The sequence below is a fragment of the Pristis pectinata genome, chromosome 7 (assembly GCF_009764475.1).
Source record: "Pristis pectinata isolate sPriPec2 chromosome 7, sPriPec2.1.pri, whole genome shotgun sequence".
Classification (NCBI taxonomy): Eukaryota; Metazoa; Chordata; class Chondrichthyes; order Rhinopristiformes; family Pristidae; genus Pristis; species Pristis pectinata.
Window position 1 is genome coordinate 102783764 of NC_067411.1, and position 26579 is coordinate 102810342.

The 26579-nt window shown below is 42.6% G+C and overlaps 1 protein-coding gene across 1 annotated transcript in view; it reads right to left on the minus strand.

The window, feature by feature from the left end:
• The window catches only part of rasgrf2b (Ras protein-specific guanine nucleotide-releasing factor 2b), a 155423-nt gene that overhangs the window by 78842 nt on the left and 50002 nt on the right, over nt 1-26579 (minus strand). The window contains exons 4-6 of the mRNA XM_052020666.1: nt 24897-24986; nt 14309-14562; nt 3423-3502 (exon numbers count right to left, since the gene is read on the minus strand). Of these exons, the coding sequence (XP_051876626.1) occupies nt 3423-3502; nt 14309-14562; nt 24897-24986 (424 nt within the window). The remainder of the gene's footprint in view (nt 1-3422; nt 3503-14308; nt 14563-24896; nt 24987-26579) is intronic.

The window sequence follows — 26579 nt, forward strand, 5'->3', positions numbered from 1 at the left end:
GTCACTCACTATCAACATTCAGGGGGCCTCTGTTGTCCAAAAACTCAATTAGACCAACCACTTAAACACATTGGTTACAAGAGCAGACCGGAGTCAATGCACAATGTGGCAAGTGACTCATCATCTGACATCCAAAGCCTTTCTGCTATTTACAAGTCAAAATGGATTCTTTTCTCTTTGCCTGGATGAGTGCTGTTCCAACAATGCTCAAGGAGCCTGACACCATTTGTTTGGCACCTCAGTCACCAACCTAAGTATTCACTGCCTCCACCTTGCAGTGCATGCCATCGACAAAATGCATTGACTCACTCTGGCTACTCCAACGGTACTTCACAAGCCCACAACCTCCACGACCAAGAAGGTTAAAGGTAGCGAGGTGCCTGGGAACACCAGCATCTTCATGCTCTCCCACTGAAAAGGACAGTTATCACTGCTCATTCATTCGTGATGGATCCAAATCCTGGAACTTCCTACCCCAAAACATCATGCTAGTCCCTATTCACTACATTCTCATGAGCAATCAGGGACATTCAATAACCGCTGACCTTGCCAGCCACGCTCACATCTGAAAAATTAGTAAATAAAAAAAACTCAGTTCTGATCCTGGGATCACCATCAAATCTGCCGAGATTCTATGGTAAGGACTCCTAACTTACAAAGGTCAATTGCTGACTCCCAGTGACCCTTCCTATTTCCGCAAGGATCCTGAACTTAATTTCAAATACAAGCCATCATTTCTCAGACTGCACCTCACCTGCTCTGCAGACATTTGCCCACTGTATGGGAATGTAAGAAGCTGCAGAGAGTAGTGGACTGAGCCCAATACATCACGGGCACATCCCTCCCCACCATCAGGAGTATCTATAGGAGGTGTTGCCTCAAGAAGGCAACATCCATCATCAAAGATCCCCACCATCCGGGCCGTGCACTCTTCTCACAGCTACCATCAGGCAGGAGGTACAGAAGCCTGAAGTCCCACACCACCAGGTTCAAGAACATTTACTTCCCTTCAACCATTCAGTTCTTGAACCAACCGGCATAGCCCTAATCACTACAGTTTAGCAACACTGTGACTTTGATCACACTAAAATGGACTTTGTGTTTTTTTGTTCTAATTGTGTCCTTTCTTGTAAATAATACATAAATTATACACAATTTTTATGTTTTTCTTGTGAATCCTGCTTATCTCATGCTGCTGCATGTTTTCACTGCACACATGGACTTGTGTATATGACAATAAACTCGACTTTGACTTTGCCTCCAGCTTCACAGCTTCAGAACATACTTTTGCCTCCTTCCTGAGATCCACCATCAAGTTTATTCTGGTCAACCAGTCCTTTCACCTTCCTTCTGTAACAATAAACTACCATCGCAGAATCATCGAGTGATGCAGCCTGTAACATAGGCCCTTCAGTCCACTGAATCCTCGTCAACCATCAAACACCCACTTGCACTAATCCTACACTAACCCATTTTATTCTCTCTACTCTTCTCACAAACTGTTTCCTTCACCCCTGCCCAATTTCTACCCATCTAGAATCATGTCATCTAAGGTTTCATATTTCCAGGACCCATCAGCTGGGGAATAAAGGGTCTGATTCTATAGTTATCTGCTGGTGACTATGCTTCCACTAAACAGAAGAATTTTATGAACTCTGAAAATGAGCTTGAAATGGCAAACTAAAACCAACAATAACATGCAGGCTCACCAATGTGAGACTGCACATAAATCTGACCTCTTGTTAAAGTGTATAAAGCACAGCATGAAAACATGAATACATTGTCATGAAATATTTGAACATTCTTTCATGTTTTTGTTTTATCATTTACATTGCACAAACATCAAAAATCTATTCTTCAATAATGCCTCAGAGATAGCCAGGAAGAAATTACACCAACAGCGGTAACTAACTTCCCTGAAAATTAACCACTTGCAGGAAAATGTGCCTTTTCAAAATGAGTAAACCCAGTGAATGGTCAAAGCTCACACTACAGGCCAACATCAAGACTGAAACGAGTAGAATGGAGGTGAGTTAGGGTTGGAGATGGGGTAATGAGTTGTTCAATGGTGTAGGCTTTCCTTTATGAAATTCCACCTCCAAAAGCAATAGAGGATTAGTTGAAATAAGTTGTTGGTCTATCAAAAAGGTAATTCTTCAAAGTTGAGATACTACCAGATGGCTTCACTCATTTGGAGAAGTACATTGGAAACTAGGACATGTTCCACTACATGATTGATATTAATGGTTAGAAAATTGTGACTGACCCAATGTTCTTGCACAAATTCTCAGTGGAGAAGGTTCCTGGGCAGTGCAGAGCTGGAAAATTACTCCTCATAACTCACAAACTATGGACAATTACTGGCAACCAACATTGCTCAGTAAAATTGGCTCCCAGCAATTTAAAGGAAAATTATTTATTTTCAAATCTGGACGTGAGCATTTGGACAAGGAAGAGTTTGCAGCTTCCCTCTGCCATAGGACCACTCTTGCTGACCAGGTTAGCTCTACTTGCCCGTTATACTGCTGACAGAATGTTTTCCTGTTTCTTTTCTGTCTAATAGCATCTATTTCTTGTTGAAGCCAGAGAAACAGGAATGATGGATTGGGCAGAGGGCAGGCTGTATCCAACAGAATGATATTTAATAAATACAGCGGTAGGTACATTTGTACATACATTTTAATGCTTCTGTATCAAGCATCACCTGAAAGAGCAGAGAATGGGAAATCTATCAAGTAGGATCACACAGCACTCAGCAAATTCACTGCAGTTTTTCATTCATTGCAAGAGAAGGAAAATCCTAACCAACTCTGATCAACATGCAATCCACACAGACAATTTTACTTCCATGCTCTGCCCAGGAGCTGATTAATATGCAGACTGTAAAATAAGTATCTACTCCATGCTGTAATAAGTATCCCTACAATTAGTCTGATCAGATAATTCATAGTCTAATAAATTATGGTTTCCTTGTATTTAGGAAATAATCATATCATATGATTGGTCATGATGTATGAAAATATTTGTCACATTGATAGACAGTATAATTACCCCACAATCCTGCTTTCTTAATAGAAAAATATACAGAATGAGGACAGGCAATGGCCCTTTAAACCTGTCAAACAGCATTTTGAATTCTTTTGCCCTCCAAAGGGAATAATAATGTTTAACTTTTAAGGGTTAATCAACCCTGAAAGAGTGATGTTACTTGTCACTGCAATGTTACCATCCCTCATACCCAGTAGTAAAACAATTTTTACTGTTCACATGGCCACAATAAATTCAATTACTTTATGCAAGTTCACCAATAAACTTGGGTTTGTGCTCAGCTATAACTTAGCAACACTTAGCGACATCAAAAGCTCATTTACCATTTTGGACAACGTATACACTCTATGATGTTCTCATTAAACAACTCTTACCCAGCACCAGGGTGGGCCAGTTTGCTATCCGTGCTTTCAGTCCTTGGTAAAATATCTCATGAAGGAACATGATTGTCTCACTGTAGGAAAATAATTCAGAAAAACAGCATTACCATCAATAATCTACAAAGAATAGTGAGCAATGGACTAAAGCCCTGTGTGTGACCCTGGCTCAGTGATATCACTCTGAGCAAAAGGTCACTGTCCCAAGCCCCCGTCCATACACTTCAACACATAATCCAGACTGGCAGTCCAGTCCAGTACTAAAGGGATGCTGCAGTGTTGGAAGTGCTGTTTTTGGATAAGGTACTCTTTACAGTGGACATAAAATGGAAAGTGGAAATCTAACTAAAGTTACACAGTGCTTTAGCCAGTATTTGTTCCTCAACCCATGTGGTGGGAAAGAAAACTGTCAGCTGATCAGTTACCTTCATTGCTCTCTGGGGACTCTTGTTAAGATTTCTCTACATTGTAACAACAGCTTCTATTCAAAATATTTCATTGGCTGTGAAGCATAACAAGATGGCAGGAGCCTGTTGTCACCAGAAGAATTAACTCTTAAACAGCAGAACAGGCTCACTGGAATCAAACAAAATAACCCAAGAACCCATTTACCAAGGTCTCCTTACGCCACCCACCCAAACAAAAAGTGTACGTTATAAATTGATTGCCTTCTCCAGAAGATGCCCACAATGAGCACAGGGTGTGCTTTAAGTACCATATCAATGCAATAGTTTCAATAGCAGAACAAATGATTTTGTTACTTATACTGTGCATTGCACAAGATCTGTCAGAAGCCATTAATATATCGGTCATAGGGAAGGCACACGAAAATGATGAATTGAACTGAGCAGAAACAAATCATCACAGCCTGCATTATGGGGCAATGTTTTGTTATATCTTATATTGCGCAAACATCTGTCAATTGTTTGTGTAACCCATACACTTCTGCACATCCCATTCATCTAATATCGCTCTGTTCACCGGCAATCATTACATTCTGTGCTTTATTCCATTAGGTAAGAGAACCAAATGATGCTGCACATTTTAAATGACTGACCTTTACAAAATGCTTACTCATTCTCCCTGCTCCGGGAGCAGTGAAGTTACCCACAGATACTGTAGGTGTCACTGATAATGTTAAAAGAAAAGGGTCTGGATTTGGGGCTCAGCAATGCTCCCAACATCAACAGCCAAGAGGCAAGGACATCAAACCTTCAAAAGAGATGCTTCCTTTGAATATTCTCCTGTTCTCTGGATGGGCCAACAATTCCAATGTGTTGTACCAGAGGTCTACCTTTCAAACTCATTTTAAACAAGTTACGCGATTAGAAACATCTTTAGATAACAGTATTTTTTAAAAAATCCTTCACTTCCCCGAGGATTCAGACAAGCACAAATTTGTAACAAAATTATGATACAAAAAGGTGATATTTTCTGCACTCTTTCTGATTTCTTCCATTCTACTTGTTCCTTTATTTAGGGATTTTAATTGATGAAGAAATTGGAAATAACTGGCAACAAAATCACAGGTCTCTTTATGCTAAGATTCCTATTTTGTTGTATATTTTATTTGGTACGACTAATGGGCAGATTGTTTATTTTTCTATAGCTGTTCCCCAATTAAAACAGATTAATATTCTGAAAACTGCAAGGCACATTAAACTACAGAGGTATGACCTTGTCCAATCACGATCCTCTTCAGACTGGATGGTACTGGCCAAGTGATCATCTCTCTGCATCCTCCTTGCCAGTGCTCCAGTTCATTGGCAAGTTACCCTCTGCAACAAGCCAAACCATTGGCTATTATGAGGGCAAACATTTCCAGGCACATTGCCACTCAACCTATATTCAAGTTGGTCAGATTATGTTATCTGAATTAAATAAAATGATACAATATAAAGAGAATAACCAAAAAAGAAAACTAATCTGCAGATCTGGGACCTGTACAAATGGGGCAGTTTGCACCTGAACTGGAGGGGGACCAATATCCTTGCGGGAAAGTTTGTTGGTGCTGCTCGGGGGCAGGGGGTGTTTAGAGTTGCACGGGGGTGGGAACCAGAGTGGCAGGGCAGCAATTGGAGGGGCTGTGGGGAAAGTAGATGTAAAGCCTACAAGCAGAGACAGAAATCGACAGGTTGACGAGCATGGTGGCACTAATGTTCTGAGATGTGTCTATTTCAATACGAGGAGTATTGTAAGTAAGGCAGATGGACTTAGAGCATGGATCCATACATGGAATTATGATGTTGTAGCCGTTAGTGAGACTTGGTTGCAGGAGGGGCAGGACTGGCAGCTCAATGTTCCGGGGTTCCGATGTGTTAGACATGATAGAGGGGGAGGTATTAAAGGGGGAGGGGTGACATTACGGCGGTGCTCAGAGAGGACATACTGGAGGGCTCGTCTACTGAGGCAATATGGGTGGAACTGAGGAATAAGAAAGGGATGACCACATTAATTGGATTATATTATAAACCTCCCAATAGTCAGCAGGATATAGAGGAATAAATTTGTAGTGATAGCTGGCAGCTGCAAGAAAAATAAGGTTGTGATAGTCGGTGATTTTAACTTTCCACATATTGACTGGGACTCCCGTACTGTAAAGGGATTGGATGGGACAGAGTTTGTCAAATGTGTTCAGGAAAGTTTCCTAATCAATATGTAGAGGTCCCAACTAGAAAGAGCGTGATACTGGATCTCCTTTTAGGGAATGATACAGGGTGGGTGACAGAAGTGTGTGGGGGAACACTTTGGATCTAGTGATCATAATTCCATTAGTTTCAAGATAATTATGGAGAAGGATAGGACTGGTCCTTGGGCTGAGATTCTAAATTGGAGTAAGGCCAATTCTGATGGCATCAGAAGGGATCTGGCAGGTGTGGATTGGGACAGGTTGTTTTCCAGCAAAGAGATGCTTGGTAAGTGGGAGGCTTTCAAAAGTGAAATATTGAGAGTACAGAATCTGTATGTTCCAGTTAGAATAAAAGGCAATGCTAACAGGTTTAGGGAACCTTGGTTATGGAGGGATATTGAGGCCCTGGTAAAGAAAAAGAAGGTGGCACATATCAGGTGTAGGCAGTTAGGATCAAAATGAGGCACTTGAGGAGTATAAGGAATGCAAGAGAATACTTAAGAGAAAAATCGAGGGCAAAAAGAGTATATGAGGTGCTCTGGCAGACAGGGTGAAAGAGAATCCCAAGAAATTCTGCAGATGCTGCACTCGGGAGCAATACACAAAAAGTGCTGGAGGAACTCAGCAGGTCAGGCAGCATCCATGGAGGGAAATAAACAGTCGACGTTTCGGGCCGAGGCTGAGTCCTGTTGAAGGATCTCAGTCCAAAACGTCGACTGTTTATTTCCCTCCATAGATGCTGCCTGACCTGCTGAGTTCCTCCAGCATTTTTTGTGTTTTGCTCCAGATTGCACCATCTGCAGAATTTCTTGTGTCTCTGTCATGGCTTTGCGCGTGTTAGGTCATGTCTGCCCAGTCTTACAGAGTTCTTCAAGGAGGTTATCAAGAAGGTCGATGAGGGAAAGGCAGTAGATGTTGTCTACATAGACTTTAGCAAGGTCTTTGACGAAGTACCACATGGGAGTCACTGGGCATTCAGGATGAAGTAGCCAATCGGATTCAACATTGGCTTAGCAGGAGAAGCCAGAGAGTGGTAGTAGATGGTTGTCTCTCTGATTGAAGGCCTGTGTCCAGTGGTGTGTCGCAGGGATCGGTGCTGGGCCTGTTGTTGTTTATCATCTCTATTAATGATTTAGATGATAGTGTGGTAAACTGGATCAGCAAATTTGTGGATGACACCAAGATTGGGGGTGTAGTGGACAGCGAGGAAGGCTATCAAAAGCTTGCAGACAGATCTTGACCAGCTGTGAAAATGGGCTGAAAAATGGCAGATGGAATTTAACGCAGACAAGTGTGAGGTGATGCACTTTGGGAGGACAAACCAGGGTAAGACTTACACAGTGAATGGTAGGGCTCTGAGGTGTGCGGTAGAACAAAGGGACCTGGGAATACAGAGCCATAGTTCCTTGAAAGTGGTGTCACAGGTAGATAGGGTTGTAAAGAGATCTTTTGGCACATTGACCCTCATAAATCAGGGCACTGAGTACAGGAGTTGGGATGTTATGTTGAAGTTGCATAAGATGTTAGTGAGGCCGAATTTGGAGTATTGTGTGCAGTTCTGGTCACCTACCTACAGGAAAGAGATGCTTAGTACGTGGGAGGCCTACCTACAGGGAAAGGTTGAATAGGTTTGGACTTTATTCCCTGGAGCACAGGAGAGTGAGGGGAGATCTTATAGAGGTTTATAAAATTATGAGGGGTATAGATAGGGTGAATGCATGCAGGCCTTTTCCCCTCAGGTTGGGTGAGACTAGAACTAGAGGACATAGGTTTAGGGTGAAAGGTGAAATATTTAAGGAGAATCTGAAGGGAAACTTCGTCACTCAGAGGGTGGTGCAAGTGTGGAACGAGCTGCCGGTGGAAGTGGTGGATGTGGGTTTAATTGTCACATTTAAGAGAAGTTTGGACAGGTACATGGATGGGAGGGATTTGGAGGGATATGGTCCAGGGCCAGGTAGACGGGACTGGACAGAAGATCAGGTTGGCATGGACTAGATGGGCCAAAGGGCCTGTTTCTGTGCTGTAGTGCTCTATGACCCACTATTCATCGATCCTTGCGTATGACAATCACTGGCCCCATAATAAAAGTTTTCAATGGATACAATCGTGAATTATAAACTCTCACAGCAGCGAAGGAGGCCATTCGGGCCGTCATGCCTCTGTTGGTCCTTTGAAAAAGTCCTCCACTTTGGTCTAAACTTAACTTTTCCCCCTCAACTCTGAAAGTCACCATGGAATGTGATTGCATCAACCCTCCAGGTGGTATGTTCAGGATTTTAACAAATCTTCAGTATAAATTCTCACTCCCCCATCTTGTTCTTTTTTTGCCAACTGATTACTGAAATCAAAAGAGAAAATGTTGGGAACACTCAGCACTGACAAAACATCTCAAGTTTGAAATATTAACTCTGTTTCTCTTTCTGTAAATGCTGCCTGACTTGCTAAGTGGTATTGCTGTTGGTTTTATTATTGTCACATGCACTGAGATACAGTGAGATGCTTGTCTTGCATACCGATCGTACAGATCAATTCATTACACAGTGCATTGAGGGACTACAGGGTAAAAACAGTCGCAGAGTACAGAGTAAAGTGTAAAAGTGTAGGACGATTGTAGTAAAAGTAACGAGTAGATCGCAATCCAGTCAGATCATGCCATACATAACTACATAGAGGTAGTAAAGAGAAAAAACAGAATGCAGAATATAATGTTTCAGTTACAGAGAAAGTGCAGTGCAGGCAGACAAATAAAGTGCAAGGCCACGACGAGGTAGATTGGGAGATCAAGAGGTCATCCTTAGCATACAGAGGCTATTCAAGAACCTGATAACAGCAGGATAGAAGCTGTCCTTGAGCCTGGGGGTACGTGCTTTCAGGCTTTTGTATCATCTGCCCGATGGGAGAGAGGAGAAGAAAGAATGTCCAGGGTGGGCGGGGTCTTTGATTATGTTGACACAAGAAATCCTGCAGATGCTGAAATCTGGAGCAATACACAAGAAGTGCTGGAGGAACTCAGCAGGTCGGGCAGCATCCATGAAGGGAAATAAACAGTCGACGTTTCAGGGTGAGACCCTTCATCAGGACTGGAAAGGAAGAAGGTAGCAGCCAGAATAAGAAGGTGGTGGGAGGGGGAGCAGTACATACAGGCAGGGGATAGGTTGATTATGTTGGCTGCTTATTGTCTGCCTGCACTGCTCCTTCTCTGTAACTGTAACACCATATTCTGCATTCTGGTTTTCCTTTTGTACAAGCTCCATATACTTATGTTTGGAATGATCTGTTTGGATGGCACGCACACAACAGCTTTTCACTGCATCTCGATACATGTGACAATAATAAACCAATTTATCAGTTATCCAGTTGGACGGAGACAATGGAGGGGGAGCTGGTTTTCGTGATGGACTTGGCTGTCTTCACAACTCTCTGCAATTTCTTGCGGTCTTGGGCAGAGCAGTTGTCACACAAGCTGTGATGGGATGCTTTCTATGGTGCATCCATAAAAATTGGTAAAGGTCATCGGGGACACACCGAATTTCCTGAGCCTTCTGAGGAAGTTGATTCGTTGGTGAGCTTTTTTGGTCATAGCAACCCAGTGGCTGGACCAGGGCAAATTGTTGGTTATTTACACCGAGGAACTTGAAGCTCTCAACCACCTCAGCACCACCGATACAGACAGGGGCATGTACTCCAGCCCACTTGCTGAAGTCAATGACCAGCTCCTTAGTTTTGCTGACATTGAGGGAAAGGTTGTTGTCATGACACCATGGCACTAGGCTCTGTCTCTCATTCCTGAACTCCGTCTCATTATTGAGATCCAACCCACTATGGCAGCATCATCTGTACAATTGTATGTGTTTCCAACATTTTCTGTTTTTATTTCACAATTTCAGCATCTGCACTGTTTTTTATTTTCACCTCCAGTTACTGATCCATTTTCCATTTGTGATGATCCATTTGTGAAGCTCTCAACCCTCTCAACCTCAGCATCATTGGTGTGGGCAGGTGCATGTACACTGCCCCCTTTCCAATGTCAATGACCAGCTCTTTTGTTTTATTGACATTGAGGCAAAGGTTGTTGTCATGACACCATGTCACTAATCTCTCTATCTCCTTCCTGTATTCCAACTCATCGTTATTTGAAATATGGCCCACTGTGGTGGTATCATCTGCAAATTTGTAGATGGAGTTAGAGCAGAATCTTGTCATGCAGTCATGAGTGTATAGGGAGTAGAGCAGGGGGCTGAGGACACAGCCTTGTGGGACACCAGTGTTGAGAATAGTCGTGCTGGAGGTGTTACTGCCTATCCTCACTGATTGTAGTCTGTTGGTCAGGAAGTCAAGGATCCAGTTGCAGAGGGAGGTGTTGAGACCCAGGTCTCAGAGTTTGGTGATGAGTTTGCTTGAGATTATAGTATTGAAGGCAGAGCTGTAGTCAATAAACAATAGTCTAACGTAGGTGTCTTTACTGAACAGATGCTCCAGAGATGAGTGTAGGGCCAGGGAGATGGGGTCCACTGTAGACCTGTTTCTGTGGTAGGTGAATTGCAGTGGGTTGAGGTTTTCTTCTACGTTACATAGAACATAGAACAATTACAGCACAATTCAAGCCCTTCGGCCGACAAAGCTGTGCCGAACATGTGCCCACCCTAGAAATTACTAGGCTTACCCATAGCCCTCTATTTTACTCAGCTCCATATACCGATCTAACAGCCTCTTGAAAGACCCTATCGTTCCTCGAGATTGACTATGAAACTTTGTATCATCCCCACACTTCAACATCATATCGTTTATGTTTGATCAGAAAACAAAGAGGTCTGATAGTGATCTCTGGGGACTCCACTACAGAGTTCTTTTCATTCAGAAAAATATCCTACTTTTGTTCCAATCTCTTAGCCAATTACAGACACAAATTATTTTAATATCACATTCTTCTATTTTCTGAATACCTGCCATTTGTGACTGCATCAATGTGTTCCACTGCTACAACATTACAACATTCAATCGTTTATCAAACAACAGATGCCTTTAGAGCAAAATTATGTATTGTTCTCTACATTGGAGAAATGAAATGCAGATTGGACGATCTGTCTGCAGAACATCGTTATCCAGACCATAGGGATGACTCTTAGCCATTTGTCACTTTAATTCTCCATCTCACTCCCTCTCTGACCTCTCTGTCATTGGTTCCTACCTAGCTCGAACAATCCCATTGTAAGCTCAGCAGTCATCGTACGTCTGGATGTGTTGCAGCTCTTGGGGCTTTACGTTGAATTTAATAATTTCAGGTATGCACCATTTTTCAATTTCTCTCTCTCCGTAGATGTGGCTGTACCTTTCTGTTTCAATTTGTTTCCTTATTTCTTCTCTGTCAGCTTTTAAAGGGCAACTTTGGTTTCCACTCTGTCACAGACACTCCTTCTGTCCTCTCTACCCATCCTTGTTTCAGAAGTTTTCCAGTTCTGCTGAAGGTCTTTGACCTCAAACATTGACTGTTGCTCTTCCAACAGTTACTTCTTCACCTTGTAATACTCCACTCCCACACCTAAGGAGGAGCATTTGCTATCTTCATCATTGTTTGCTTGGCAACCTATTGAAGCAGATAATTGGTTAACTAATAATTAGCTTAATAATGGCATTTCAGCAGTTCTTTTATATCAAATTAATTGCCATTATCTCTAATCCCTTGCCATCTAACTGCACCGTTAATGCACCCTCTTCTTTTGTGAAGACACACACACAAAGTATTCATTTGGTACTTTAGTCATGCCAGCTGCCTCCACACAAGCTCTTTCAGTGGCCCTTTCCTTTAGCTATGTTTTTAATTGTTACTCTGATCTGCTCTTCAATACATTTACAGCTGATCTTTTATCTCAGAGCCACTTTCCTGGACTATTCACATATCCCTAGATTCCCCTCGCATCTAAAAAAGTAATGATATCGGTCTTGAATATACTCAGTGACTGAGCCTCTGGGTCGACAATTCCAAAAATTCACTACTCTCTGGGTGAAGAAAATTCTACTTTACTTCAGTGCTGAATGGCTGAGCACTGATCTCCAGACTGGCTCCTGGATTTAGATATCACAGCCAGGGGAAGCATCCTTGGGTATCTGCCATCAAACCCCGTCAGAGTTCTATATATTTCAATGCAATCAATGTCATTTCACTGAACTCTAGAGTGTCTGCTTAGTTTGGTTAATTCAGTATTTGCTTTTTAATTTGTTACTGAATTGCTTAAAAATTACAACTTACCGTAAGTGTTTGAAGGTCTGGCCTCAAAAAGGGTTGACGATTCCTCTTTCAATATGCCAGGTTTTCAATTTTATTCTGCACCTGACATTTGCAGTGAACTTTCTCCTGTTCGTTTTAGCTTCTCTTTCACCTGTCATTTTGGGAAGGCCAGCTTTGGACAGTTCCCATTCCCCCTCTGGTTGGGTGGTGGGCTTGAACATGTTCTGCCTCAGCACCCAGCATTTACAAACAGCACTGGTTATGTTCCAGCTGTGTCATTTCATCCCTTTTCACTATTTCTTTAAAGGTAATTATATTATGACCACTTTTGAAACATTCTACCTGCCCTGCTTTGCTCCCCAGCTCACTTTCCTTTTTGTTGAGCTCGAGATGGAATGTTTAAGAGAATTCTTCTGCCATAGTTTTATTCTTTAGTCTCCTATCACTTTTCTCTATTTCCCCCTTGGCTTTATTAGGATAATTAAAATAATTGAAATCCCATCCTATTATTGCCTTATTGCTTTAACATTTTTCTATCTTTTTCTCAATTTTGGAGAGTGTATTGTAAACATCCAACAATTTAACAGTTTCACTGCTCCCCAATGGCCTGTCCAGTGCTTTACTGTTCTTTCTTCTTAATTCTAACCAAGTAGATACATTCTCTGAATCTTAGGTGTATCCTCCTTCTGGATAACTGTAATATTATCCTGGATCAATACAGCCATTGGTAGTCATGTCTGGTTCCCTTTCTTGTCCATATTAAAGCCAGCTCTCCGTCATAAATATTATAACATAACCTCATGCAGCAATGTACACGTAGATATAGAACAATTTATAGAGCTCCTCACATTTAAGGCATTCCAAAGCCATGTCACATCCCATTCTAAAAAAAAACATCAGTTTCAGATAAATCGGTATGTATAGTCCTTCAGTCTCCTTAACTACAAAGACCATTCCTAATACTTAACCAAATCTATTCACATCTACCTTATACCACTTTTGTCTCTTCATATAGAAATTTAAAATATGAAGTGAATCAGTGTCAACATTTGGCCTCCATTTCAGCAAACAGTCAGGTTTCCTTCTTCCTTCTACGCACTTGTTTTATTCATCTATACAGACGCTCTCCTCAATCCTTGTCTGTAACTCTCTAGGCCCTCTCTTCTAAATCTCTTGCCGTGAATTTTGCATCCATGATCTGTTATTGTGCACTCCGTATCTACTGGAAACAGGCTGCCTTCAGTTATCTCCTCCTACATTTTCAATCTTTTAAACACATTAGAACAGCATGAATTTCAGTATAACAGAGAATGATTCTTTCATTTCCTTCTTAGCATTGGTATTCTTCACACCAGACAGAAGCCAAAGAGATTTGTATTTCACTCTCTCTGTAGCCTCAATATACTTCCTACCCTGTGTAGCCCAATACTTGGTAGTCAGACTGAGGTCTGTTAAGGTTTAATACAGCCATACAATTAGCTCTTGCTTTTTGCGTGCCAGGTTTGGCTGGGTGGGTATCATGTTGCCTTTAAGTCAAAAACTTATAGGTTCCAATTTCCCTCCAGAAACTTCACTTTATAACTGATGCTGATAAAAGTACTGTTACTAAGCAAGTGTCATTTTCTTTCAGGACAATAAATCATTGCTCTGTGTGATCTATTATCTGAATGCAAACTCTGTGCTACCATTTCAAGAAGCCTAGTATCCTAGGCAATGCTTATCCCACAATTAATATCACTAAAATAAATCTATTCTGCTTTTATGGCCTTGTTTTCTGTAAATGGTATGCACATTTTCCTGAGTTACGACAGCAATTACACTTCTGAAGTTTGCTTTAAAATCACTAGTGGTTTGAAGGCCACTATATAAATGCAGGTCTGATATCAATGCAAGGGACTGGAACCACCCACGATCACAAGTTAAGCAAAAAGGGACATGTGCCACATTCCTCAAGGAAAATATTTCACTAGAAATTACAAATGAAATTACACAGGGAGGTATTATCTCAAGCAAGGATGTACCAAATACCTGTTGAGGAAAATGCTGCTGACATCATCGTGACTTATAGGGGGCTTCTTTGAACTGGCCGCCATCCTGAGGGGCCTCAGGAAACAGTTGACCAAGACATACAGCTGCTGCACGTACTCAGATTCTGCTTCTACCATATTGAAGACTATTTGGTTCCTTTTCCTCATGCTCTCTGCATGGGGGGAGCAGATGTAATCCTGAACGATCGTCTTCCACTTCCTTCTACACAGCCAACCCCTCATGAAACTCTGAACCTGGAAGTAACAATGATAAGGAAACAAAACAGAAGGTTGCTGAAGTATCGTTAGCAGGAGCACACCTACACAGAATACTCCTCTGGCAGCACAGACTGCCGTGATAGCTTCATTTCACAGTGGTTTAATTATACATTTGCAACATCCCAGATGGCACTTGGTACTGCTACAGACGTAACATTATTCTATCTTTGTCACTCAAAACATGAACTGTGGAAATGCTGAAATCTCTTGTAATTGACACTTTTGCAAACAACTTTCTTTTCATTGCAAACTCACTAGCATCAGGAAATTTTCAGGATATATTTTCTAAATGACTGCAGAGTTAAAGGAACACCTTTTGTGCTGCATTTTGCTCCCCGTGTTAATTTAATCAGAATAAACAGACATAACGCGGAAACAGGGAATAGTTAACAATCGAAGTCCTTTGTTTATTTCTTGACAACAACGGAGCCAAGTTTGTTTAAAAATTAAAGCCACAAAATTATGATGACACAGGTGGAGGCCAGTCTGTCTACCAAGTCTCTTCAGGCTCCTGGTAGATCGACTCTGGCAGTCTCATTCCTCTGCTCTTTCTCCATTGATAGGCTGGTGGATGGGCAAAAGTTTTATCTCAGAATTACCTTGCAGCTTTTGGCCAAAGCTTTAAATCTGTCCCCCTGCACCTTAAGCACCACTCACGTGAACAGCTTCCATCTCTTTCCCTTAGCCAATGCAGTTGTGATCTTGTACACTCTGATTAAATCTCCTGCCAACCTTCTTTGCACAAAGAAGTACTCGGTTTCTCCAATCTAACCTTACCGCTGAAATCTCTCATCTCAGGAACCATTCAATCATTTCCTGCACTGTCTCCAAGACCGTTACATCCTCTTAAAGTTAAGTGACCTGGATTGGATGCCAGACTCATGTTGTGGCCTAACCAATGTTTACTGCAGATTCAAGTTATCTTCATTGTCACTTCAGTTGTGTTGAAAGGTCATTGATCTGAAATGTTAACGCTGTTTCTGTCTCCACTTACTTTAACTATCCTTAAGTATTTTCAACATTTTTTTTATCTGAATACATCTTCCTTGCTTTTGTATTCTATATTAATCCCAGGATCCCACATACTTCACTGACCACTCAACATCCCAGTCACATTGGAAGGATTTATTCACACCTCCACACTGTTTGGAACTTTTCCTTTTACTGCCAAAGAGCATCTCTTCACTTTTCACAATTCAGTCCTGCTGCAGGGCTTCAACCAGAAGCGTCGACAATTCCTTCCCGCTCCCCACCCTCCACAGATGCTGCTCGACCTGCTGACTTCCACCAGCAGATTGTTTGATGCTCCAGATTCCAGAGTCTGCCGTCTCTGGTCTCTCACTTCTCATTTCTCTGGATTAAATTCCATCTTTTCGTCATTTCTGATTCAGCCAGCCTATCGGTTTCTGTCCACCTACTGTTTTCCACACTTCCAAGCTTCATATCCCCCACAGTTTTGGGCATTGTATCCTACAAACCCACGTCTAAGTCCTTACACGTCAAAAGAGGTAATGCCTCCAGCACTGATCCCCGGGAAACATCATTGACTCCCACCTTCCAGTCTGAAAAACAAATGCTTAACTCTCTGCCTTCAAATCAACTTCGTATTTTGTTCCTATTAATGTCATAAATTTCTCCAAAAAGAGGTGGTGGGAGATTTGTCCCAAGTCCCCGCACCTGTTACTCCATGGATCAGAATCAGGTTTATTATCACAGACTTATAGGTCATGAAATGTGTTGTTTTGTGGCAGCAGTACAGTGCAAAGACATAAAAATCTATAAATTACAAAATAAATAAATAATGCAAGAAAGGGGAATAACGAGGTAGTGTCCATGGCCCATTCAGAAATCCAATGGCGGAGGGGAAGAAGCTGTTCCTAATTTGTTAAGTAAGTGTCTTCAGGCTCCCGTACCTCCTCCCCGATGGTAGAAATGAGAAGAGGATCTTCCCCTTTTTGCCACAGTAATTACGTTGGAAGTTTGAGATAACCAAGGTTTTCACCAATGCTATCACAGAGTTCTTTCCCCATTGTGCTTCAAATTATTCTCTCTCTATTGTCTTTTGTGGGAACTGAGCTAACAGGCAGTGAATTCCAGCCCATAAGTAATCTCTGGACAGAAAGGTTTTTTGTCAGGGTCCCCTTGTAACACTTGGCCAAAATTTGAAATGTGTGCCCACTGGACCTAGAACCAATTCATAATGGGAAATGCTTCCACCTAACCCTGGGGAATATGTAAGCTGAAGTTTCCTTTGCTATTCCATTTACAGTGAGTGATTATGAGAAACCTTGGGTAAACATATCAGAGCTCTGTTCAAGGGGAGAAGTTATTATTTACTGTCCAAAAAAGTGTTCTAAGTTTTTTCTGGATATGCAGGGGATAGAGAAAAGTGTACTGCTGAATGGAGCAAGATGAAATATATTTCATGACACTGTCCCTACAATTGAGACTAGAACTAGGGGATATAGCCTCACGATTCAGGGGAATAGATTTAGGACAGAGATGAGGAGGAACTGCTTTTCCCAGAGAGTAGTGAATCCGTGGAATTCTCTGTCCAGGGAAGCAGTGGAGGCTACCTCATTAAATATATATAAGACAGTTAGATAGATTTTTGCATAATAGGGGAATTCAGGGTTATGGGGAAAAGGCAGGTAGGTCGATCTGAGTCCACGGCCACATCAGCCATGACCTTATTGAATGACGGAGCAGGCTCGATGGGCCAGATGGTTACTCCTGCTCCCATTTCTCAAGTTCTTTTTATGTTGTGGACGAATGTATAAAAGCTTAATGGCTTTGTCAGAATTTCATTTTTTTCTGCTTTAAAGGAGGCAAATTCATTATATTTAACAATTCAAGGTGCAGTGTGGATCTTACTAAAATGAAATATTAATAAATGGGAAAATCCAGCGATATAATTCAATCCACTAGATGGAGAGCTAGCCAATCTAGTGCAGAATTTTAGGCAGCTACAGGTCTCACTGATACTCGTTAGGAAAAGTCGACGCTAATCGAAGCCTACTTTATTTACACTGGAAGTAACCAGATTAGTTGCAACAAAAGAAGAAATTTGCTGTAGACACAAAGGTATATAGGAAATTAAGTTGTGCAGAGAACACAAGGAGGTTGCAACTAGATATAGATAGGTTTAATGAGAAGGCAAAGATCTGGCAAATGGCGTATAATGTGAGAAATCGACATCAGAAATTGTCCATTTTGGCAAGAGAAGTTTTAAAAAAGGATAACATTTAAACAGCAAGAGCTTGTGGAGTTCTGAGATGCAAAGGGATCTGGGTGTCCCAGTGGGTTCTGCACAGAAGATTAGTGTGCAGGTACAGCAAGTAATTAGGAAAGCTAGCGGATTTTTATCATTCAATGGCAGAAGGACTGAATACTAAAGCAGAGAGCAAATCAAACTGCTGGAGGGACTCAGTAGCTCAAGCAGCATCTGTGAAATGAATAGTTGACATTTCAGGTCAAGACCCTGCATTAGGACACAGTCCTGCTGAGTTCCTCCAGCAGTTTGTGATTTTTGCTCCAGATTCCTGTGTCCACAGTCTCACCGAAGTAGGGAGGTTGTGTTTCAGTTATGTGGGGCATTAGTGAAACATTGGGAGTACTGTGAACAATATTGGTTTTGGTGTTGAAGGAAGGCTGTAAATGAGCTGGAAACAATTCTGAGGACGTTTACTGAACTTGACTGGGCGGGATGCCTGATGAGGAAAGATCACGCAAACAAGGTTTGGATCTGTTATTGTTTAGAAAAATAAATGAGGATTTGATTGAAACATACAAGATCCCAGAGGACGGGATGGGATGTTTCCTCTTGAGAATCTAGATTCAGGGGTCACTGTTTAAAAATAAGAGGTCACCCATTTAAGAGAGAGAAGAGGTCATTTTTTTCTCTCAGAGGGATGTGAAGCTTTGGAATTCTCTCAAAGTGTGGTGGAAGCAGTGACTTTGAATATTTTTAAAGTAGAGTTAGATAAATTCTTAATGACATAGAACAGTACAGCACACACGGGCCCTTTGGCCCACACTGTTGTGCTGACCTATATAAACCTACTCCATGATCAATCTAACCCTTCCCTCCTGCACAGCCCATAACCCTCCACTGTTCTTACATCCATGTGCCTATCTAAGAGTCTTTTAAATGCCCCTATTGTATCAGCCTCTACCACCACCCCCGGCAGTGCATTCCAGGCACCCACCACTACCTGTGTAAAAAAACAAACTACATCAGACATCTCCCCTAAACTTTCCTCCTCTGACCTTAAACAGATGTCCTCTGGTATTGGCCATTGCCGCCCCGGGGAAAAGGTGCTGGCTGTCCACTCTGTCTATGCCCCTCATAATCTTATACACCTCTATCAAGTTGCCTCTCATCCTGCGTCACTCCAAAGAGAAAAGCCCTAGCTCACTCAACCTTTTCTCATGGGACATGTTCTCTAATCCAGGCAGCATCCTGGTAAATCTCCTCTGCACCCTCTCTAAAGCTTCTACATCCTTCCTATAATGAGGTGACCAGAACTGAACACAATACTCCAAGTGAGGTCTAACCAGAGTTCTATAGAGCTGCAACATTACCTTGCGGCTCTTGAATTCAGTCCCCTGACTAATGAAGGCCAACATACCATACGCTTTATTAACCACACTATCAACTTGCGCGGCAACTTTGAGGGATCTATGGACTTGAACCCCAAGATCCCTCTGTTCCTCCACACTGCTAAGAATCCTGCCATTAACCTTGTACTCCACCTTCAGGTTCAATCTTCCAAAGTGCATCACTTCACTTTTCCGGATTAAACTCCATCTGCCACTTCTCCACCCAACTCTGCATCCTGTCTATATCCCGTTGTAACTTATGACAACCTTCTACACCATCCACAACACCTCCAACCTTCGTGTCATCTGCAAACTTACAATCCCACCCTTCCACATCCTCATCCAAGTCATTTATAAAAATCACAAAGAGCAGGAGTCCCAGAACAGATTCCCTGTGGAACACCACTGGTCACCGACCTCCAGGCAGAATACTCTGGTACTCTGGATATACGGGTTAGGAAGTTGTGGGCATGCTATGTTGGCGCTGGAAGCGTGGCGACACTTGCGGGCTGCCCCCAGAACAGTCTACGCAAAAGATGCATTTCACTGTGTGTTTCGATGTACATGTGACTAATAAAGATATCTTATCTTATAACCATTCCCTCCATCTACAACCACCCTCTGGGGAACTTTGTCAAATGCCTTACTAAAGTCCATGTACACCACATCCACCGCTCTACCTTCGTCTATTTGTTTTGTCACCTCCTTGAAAAACTCAATTCGGCTCATGGAAGCACGACCTGCCCCTCACAAAGCCATGTTGACTATCCCTAATAGAATATGCTTCTCCAAATGCTCATAAATCCTGTCCCTAAGAATCCTCTCCAATAGTTTGCCCACCACTGACGTAAGACTCACTGGTCTATAATTCCCAGGATTATCCCTATTACCTTTCTTGAACGACAGAACAACATTTGCCATCCTCCAATCCTCTGGTACCACTCCTGTGGCCAGGGAGGATGCAAACGTCATTGTCAACGTCCCAGCAATCTCTTCCCTTGCTTCCCATAATAACCTGGGGTATATCCCGTCCAGCTCTGGGGACTTATCTATCCCAATGTTTTTCAGAAGCTCCAACACGACCTCTTTCTTAACCTCGACATGCTCCAGCACATTAGCCTGGTCTGTGCTGACCTCACATTCATCAAAGTCCTTCTCCCTGGTGAACACTAAAGCAAAGTATTCACTAAGGGCCTCCCCTACCTCCTTGTTTCCCCCTTTATCCCTGAGCAGTCCTACCTTCACTCTAGTTACGTGTAGAACACCTTGGGGTTTTCCTTAATCCTGCTCACCAAGGCCTTCTCATGTCCCCAGAAGGGATTGAGCGAAGGAAGGCAGGAATGTGGAGTTACAGTAACAATCAGATCAGCCATGATCTTACTGAATGGTGGTGCAGCCCTACTGCTGCTGCTAACTTGTAGGTTTGTATGTCTGTAATGTTATTTATAAAGTTATTGAGGATCTAATTCTACTGGCATACACAGTTTGTGCTTCATTCTATGTTTCACCATGTGCTGCCTTTGTATATGAACAGCTATACATTTTATGCTGATGGACCATGCATGTGCCATACCGGAAATTAAACATAAAACATGTTTGCATCGATGTTCTAACCAAATGAGCAGAAAAGTCTTCCTTAAACCAGAAGAGAACAGACCAGCTTTTGAATGGTCCATTTATCCACTTGTTGTGAGGAAATGTTATGCAACTGTGAAAAGAATTGGATGCAGCAGGGGGGGACTGCTCAGCCTATTGACCTCACCTTAAATATCCAAGGTGACAATGTCCTTACATTTGTGGTGAGCAATCTGAAAGGGGTGAAACAGAGATCTCCGCACATTGTTGCTGGTGGAAAAATCAGAGCAGATAGTAGACACCGGCCCATAACCGGCCTGAGCCAATCCTTGGGCTGGATTTGGCAGGGAAGTAATGGAAGTTCCAGATGGAACTGCTGACATTTCCTCCCAGAAGTGCCAGAAATTTTGGGATTTCCACTCAAGCTGTAGGAATGAGAAAGTCCTGAATTTCTTGGCAGTGGTTCCATGACCACACTTCTCCATGGACACTTCCCAGCGCTTACACTGGGGAATGCAGTCAAACAACCTTTGCCAAGTTCAGCCTGGGGCACACAGCTCTCCCCATTATCTTCAGCATTGATTAAGGCCAGTATTAGCATTATTATTTATTAAGTTTTCTGAACTTATTTGATAGTTTTTAAAATGCTTTAAGTATTTGACCTTAATACGTTAAGTAATTTTTATTAGTTTGATTTGTGTAGAATGTTTTTGAATGTGTTATCATTTGTTAGCCTTAATAGCTGGCTGAGGAATTTAGCTCATCCACCTGTTAACTCAGCCCCGATACATCAGCATTATGAATGGAAAGATGTGAACTGCTGAAGTTGGCACTTCATTGCCTTTGCCCGACAAGTTCTCATGGAGACCTTAAGCAAACTGGTCCTGGGCTCTCTGGAGTTTAGAACGGGAGGTGATCTCATTGAAAAGTACAGAATTTGTACAGGGCTTGACATGGTAGATGTTTCATCTGGCTGGGTTGTCTAGTACCAGGGATCACCGACTCAAGTCAGGGATTGGCCATTCAGAACAAAGATGAAGAAGAATTTCTTCATCCAGAGGGTGGTGAACCCTTGGAATTCTCTGCTCAAGGCTGTGGAGGCTCAATTGCAGAGTATATTGTTAGGGACCACAGTCCTGTGACTGCTGAGTGCGGAGAGAAGTTCTGTATTGGGCCTTTCAAAACCCCACAGAAGACCCATGGGTCTGTGCAGGAAAGTGATACTGATGGTATCAGCCATCATCTCACCGAATGGTGCAGCAAACATGAGGGACCAAATGGCCTCCTCCTGCTTCTAGTTCTAACGTTCTTAACTTCTCTGATGTTGAAAAGAGAAGTGGGAATTAACTTGAAGATCAGGATGAATTGGAAGTCCAAGCCCTGCATTCAGAGATACGCATTTGTCGACCAGGCCCGTTAACTTTGGTCAGTTATCCCTGTGGGGTTTTGCAAGGCCTGCGGTCCCTAACAGACTCCTGCTTGTCAGCTGTGGCTCAGTTGGAGCTCCATCACCTCCCATCACCTGTGGGACCAACTCTCATACCAGAGACACAAGCACAACACTCTTGATACCCCAGTGCAGCACTGAGGGAGTGTTTCACTGCAAAAGGCAGTATCAGTGGGAATGCTCCTTTCCATGCCCTGAACTGCAGTCAGGGATGGGCTTAGTGGAAGGATCTGTGGGTGCATCTTCTGTCTGACATTTCTTAATCTCCATCCACAACCCCACTGCAGGATGCTCCCCCAGATGGGGGATGATACTTAACTAATACGTAGCTGCACTTCTCTTTTGGCTGATATCCAGTCCAGGATAAATAATGAGACTATCTCATCCTTGAGAAGGCTGAAGTCATTCACCAACTTGAGTGGCAGAATGCATTTTTCCCCCACTGACTCCAACATCTCAGGGTGAAGACCATGAGCAATCGTGGCATCCTATTATAACCCAGAGCTTAAACGCCACGTCTGAGCTCTCAGGAAAATCACTAGTGTACGCCACTGTAACGCTGCACAGTTCTACTGTCACCACAAGTTTAAAGCTCTGTTACTTTTGTGCTGTCTCATTCTAATCTCCACTACTCCAAAAGTCCTCCACTGATGGCCAAGGTGCCAGACATCTGTATCCCAAACTTTGCACCACTCCACCTTTTCAATGTCTACCTTTGTCTCTGGCCAAGCCTTCTATGCTTTTCTTTCCTGACTAGTCATTCAACTACACATGTAAACCACCAACAGCTATCTTTTTACATGAAGGATGCCTCACCAGCATCGTTCAATGCCTCATCATTATTGGTTAGCTTGGCTCTATACTTGTCTGGTTCCATTCTGAACTATTCTGTCATAACCCAGAGACCTCTCTTTCTTACATAATAGCCCTTGTGAATTTCCTTCATACATTTCATCAAATGTCACATTGTCTTAAAGGTCTAGCTTCGGTTTTGTACAATGAAGCTCATCCTGAGCAGCATCAGGAACAGGTGATACATAACCTTGACCAACATGCTTCATCCCTGACAAGTCAATGGATTAGAAAACCTGGCAGAATGTATAAAGGGCTGTATCATTGCCACTCTGTAGTAGCACCCAGGTGTTTGCAAATGTTTCCCTACAGTGTCAGAATGTAATGTTTCCGTATACCAGTCACACATAATGGTACTTTGACAAACATGCTACTGAGCACTTTATTTCTCCTTCCTTCTACAATAAAAAATGCTAATAGAGCAAAACAAGACACAACTTCCCTACCCTAAAAGCCAAAGGTCATCATCTCTTCGACTAATCTGTTGGTCTCTATTTTAGAATTTATCAGGCCTCAACAGTAAATTAACATTTCACATTCTTTTGTCATGACGGCATTAATGCATTTAAATGTACATTTCTGCATTAAAATAATAGATGGAGAGTGTCATGAAAATACAACTGTTATCCATTGACACCTTTGATAAATTTTGCAAAATATACAAATATTTTCAATGCAAGTAATGCTAATCCTAATTAGTTAATCTTATTTTATGTCCTGTCTGATACAGCACCCGCTGTCACCAAAGGCGACATTTAATGGAAATAAAAAGCTTATAACGCATCATGCAGTTCCATCCTAGAGATTTCTTCCAGCCAGAAATCCTCATTTAGCAAATACATCAAACATTCCTCAACTACAGACAGTAACATTTAGCCATTGATTCCGAGTTTAACATCTGTAATGAATTTGGCTCATGTTTTTATTGAACACTATAGCCAGAGTCACATATCACGAGTATAAACACAAGCAGAGGAGCAGCTGAGCTAAGTTATCTATTTTTTTGTTCTGTGAATTCGATATGATGGTATGCATGAACATTCAGCCTTTTTATGGCCTTTTCCCATCAGTGTCAAAGCATCCATCACCTGAAGCCCTACACCCAGGAAAGGAAAAAGCATTTTATCTATTGGCATGGACTGCTAGATGAAGAGATGATTTTCTGAACAATCCATGATATATTCTCTTTGACGCAACTTTTATTCCACCACATCGAATTACTGGAAGCATTTTTTGTTTGAATATCCAGCAACCATGCCAACAGAAAAGCCTCAGGCATGTGGCAGGGGTCAGGTATAATTTCAGCCCTCTTTATAGAAAACAACTTTTCTTTTCTTACAGAAATGAAAGATAATTCAATGTTTTATTTTTACAGAGGTAGTGCATATCCAGAGTTCATGATTTCTAGAAGAGTATATTGACAGCATTATTTTGAATGTTTTCACAATAGTCTAATTCACTTCAGTTGTGCGTTTGATGTGGAGGTATTAGAAAAGCAAGCCAGAACTGATTTTGTTTGGATCAGTATTTCCATACAGCTGGTGTGCTTTGAGTTGCACTACCTTATCCCTTCCTGTGCCGAGACTGCATGATGAAAGTTGAATTGTGGTTAAGACTTTCAAGCTAACGAAAGTCCAAACTATTTAATACATTTCAAGTTCTAGGCAGGTTTTAAATCTCCTCTACAAATGGACATTCAAACAAACCAAAAACTTATTTGGCAGTATAAAAATTGCTTCAAAGGGAAAATACAGAAAATCTTCATCCAGCAACCCATGCCAACAGATGAAGTGTATTAACTGTATATTAGTAACTTCATTTAATATCGTGTCACCTTTTTAATCTTTTTAATATCCGGGTCTTCATCCTCGGGATTTCCCTGGTATGGACGCATCCGTTCCTTGGTCTTGTTCACAGCTACAATCTTGGAAACAAATCAAAAATGATCATGGGAACAGTGGGCATGATCCTCAGATAAAGTCACAGGCTGAGCAGTTACGTTTCATCAGTCTGGATCCTGACTGCATCATTTATTATACCTGTAACTCTTTCTCAAAAGACCTGAAAGCAATACTTTGAATGCAACATTACTGCTCTCTCACTTCCAGATCTAGACAACAATGTTGTATTTTTGACTGTTAAAATTATGCATTTAGCAATTACTGGGATTAAACAGCATTTATGCATTGTTAACACAGAGAATACTGGAGGAACTCAGCAGGTCAGGCAGCATCCATGGAGGGAAATGGACAGTCCACGTTTCGGGGCGAGATCCTTCATCAGGACTGGGAAGGAAGAGGGCAGAAGCCAGAATAAGGTCGGGGGAGGGGGTGGAGCAAGAGCTGGCGGGTGATTGGTGGATCCGGGTGAGGGGGGGGGTGATAGGCAGGTAGGGGTGGGGGGGGGAGTGGGACTGATGTCAGAAGCTGGGAGGTGATAGGTGGAAGTGACAAAGGGCTGAAGAAGATGGAATCTGATAGGAGAGGACAGTGGAGCATGGAATAAAGGGAAGGGGGTGGGGAGGGGAAGCGGAGGGAGGAGTGTGTGGGTGACGGGAGATGGAGAGGGCAGGGGAGGGGAAAGAGAAGGGGTGATGGGGCCGGGGGGATAAGGAGAAACAAAGGGGGCACAGAGGGGAGGGGTTACTGGAAGTTGGAGAAATCGATGTTGAGGCCATCAGGTTGGAGACTCCCGAGGCGGAATATGAGGTGTTGTTCCTCTAATCTGTGTCTAGCCTCAACTGGGCAGTGGAGGAGGCCGTGGACAGACGTGTTAGTGTGGGAATGGGAAGTGGAATTAAAATGGCTGTTCACCGGGAGATGCCGGCTGGTACGGTTCATGGAGCGAAGGTGCTCGACACAGATTAGAGGAACAGCACCTCGTATTCCGCCTTGGTAGCCTCCAACCTGACGGCATGGACATTGCTTTCTCTAACTTCCGGTAACCCCTCCCCCCCCCCTCCCTTTGATCTCCCTTATCCCCCTGGCCCCCATCACCCCTTCTCTTTCCCCTCCCCTGCCCTCTCCATCTCCCATCACCCACACACTCCTCCCTCTGGTTCCCCTCCCCACCTCCTTCCCTTTATTCCATGGTCCACTGTCCTCTCCTATCAGATTCCATCTTCTTCAGCCCTTTGTCACTTCCACCTATCACCTCCCAGCTTCTGACATCAGTCCCACTCCCCCCCCACCCCTACCTGCCTATCACCCCCCCCCTCACCTGGATCCACCAATCACCCACCAGCTTTTGCTCCACCCCTCCCCCCACCATTTTATACCAGCTTCTCCCCTCTTCCTTCCCAGTCCTGATGAAGGGTCTCGACCCGAAACACTGACCGTCCATTTCCCTCCATGGATGCTGCCTGACCTGCTGAGTTCCTCCAGCATTTTGTGTATTGCTCCAGATTTCCAGCATCTACAGTCTTGTGCCTCCATTTTCATGCATTGTTAAATCTGTTTCAATAAAAGGTGTACCATCAATCATCTTCAGTGAAGGATTGATAAAATATTAGCCTTTT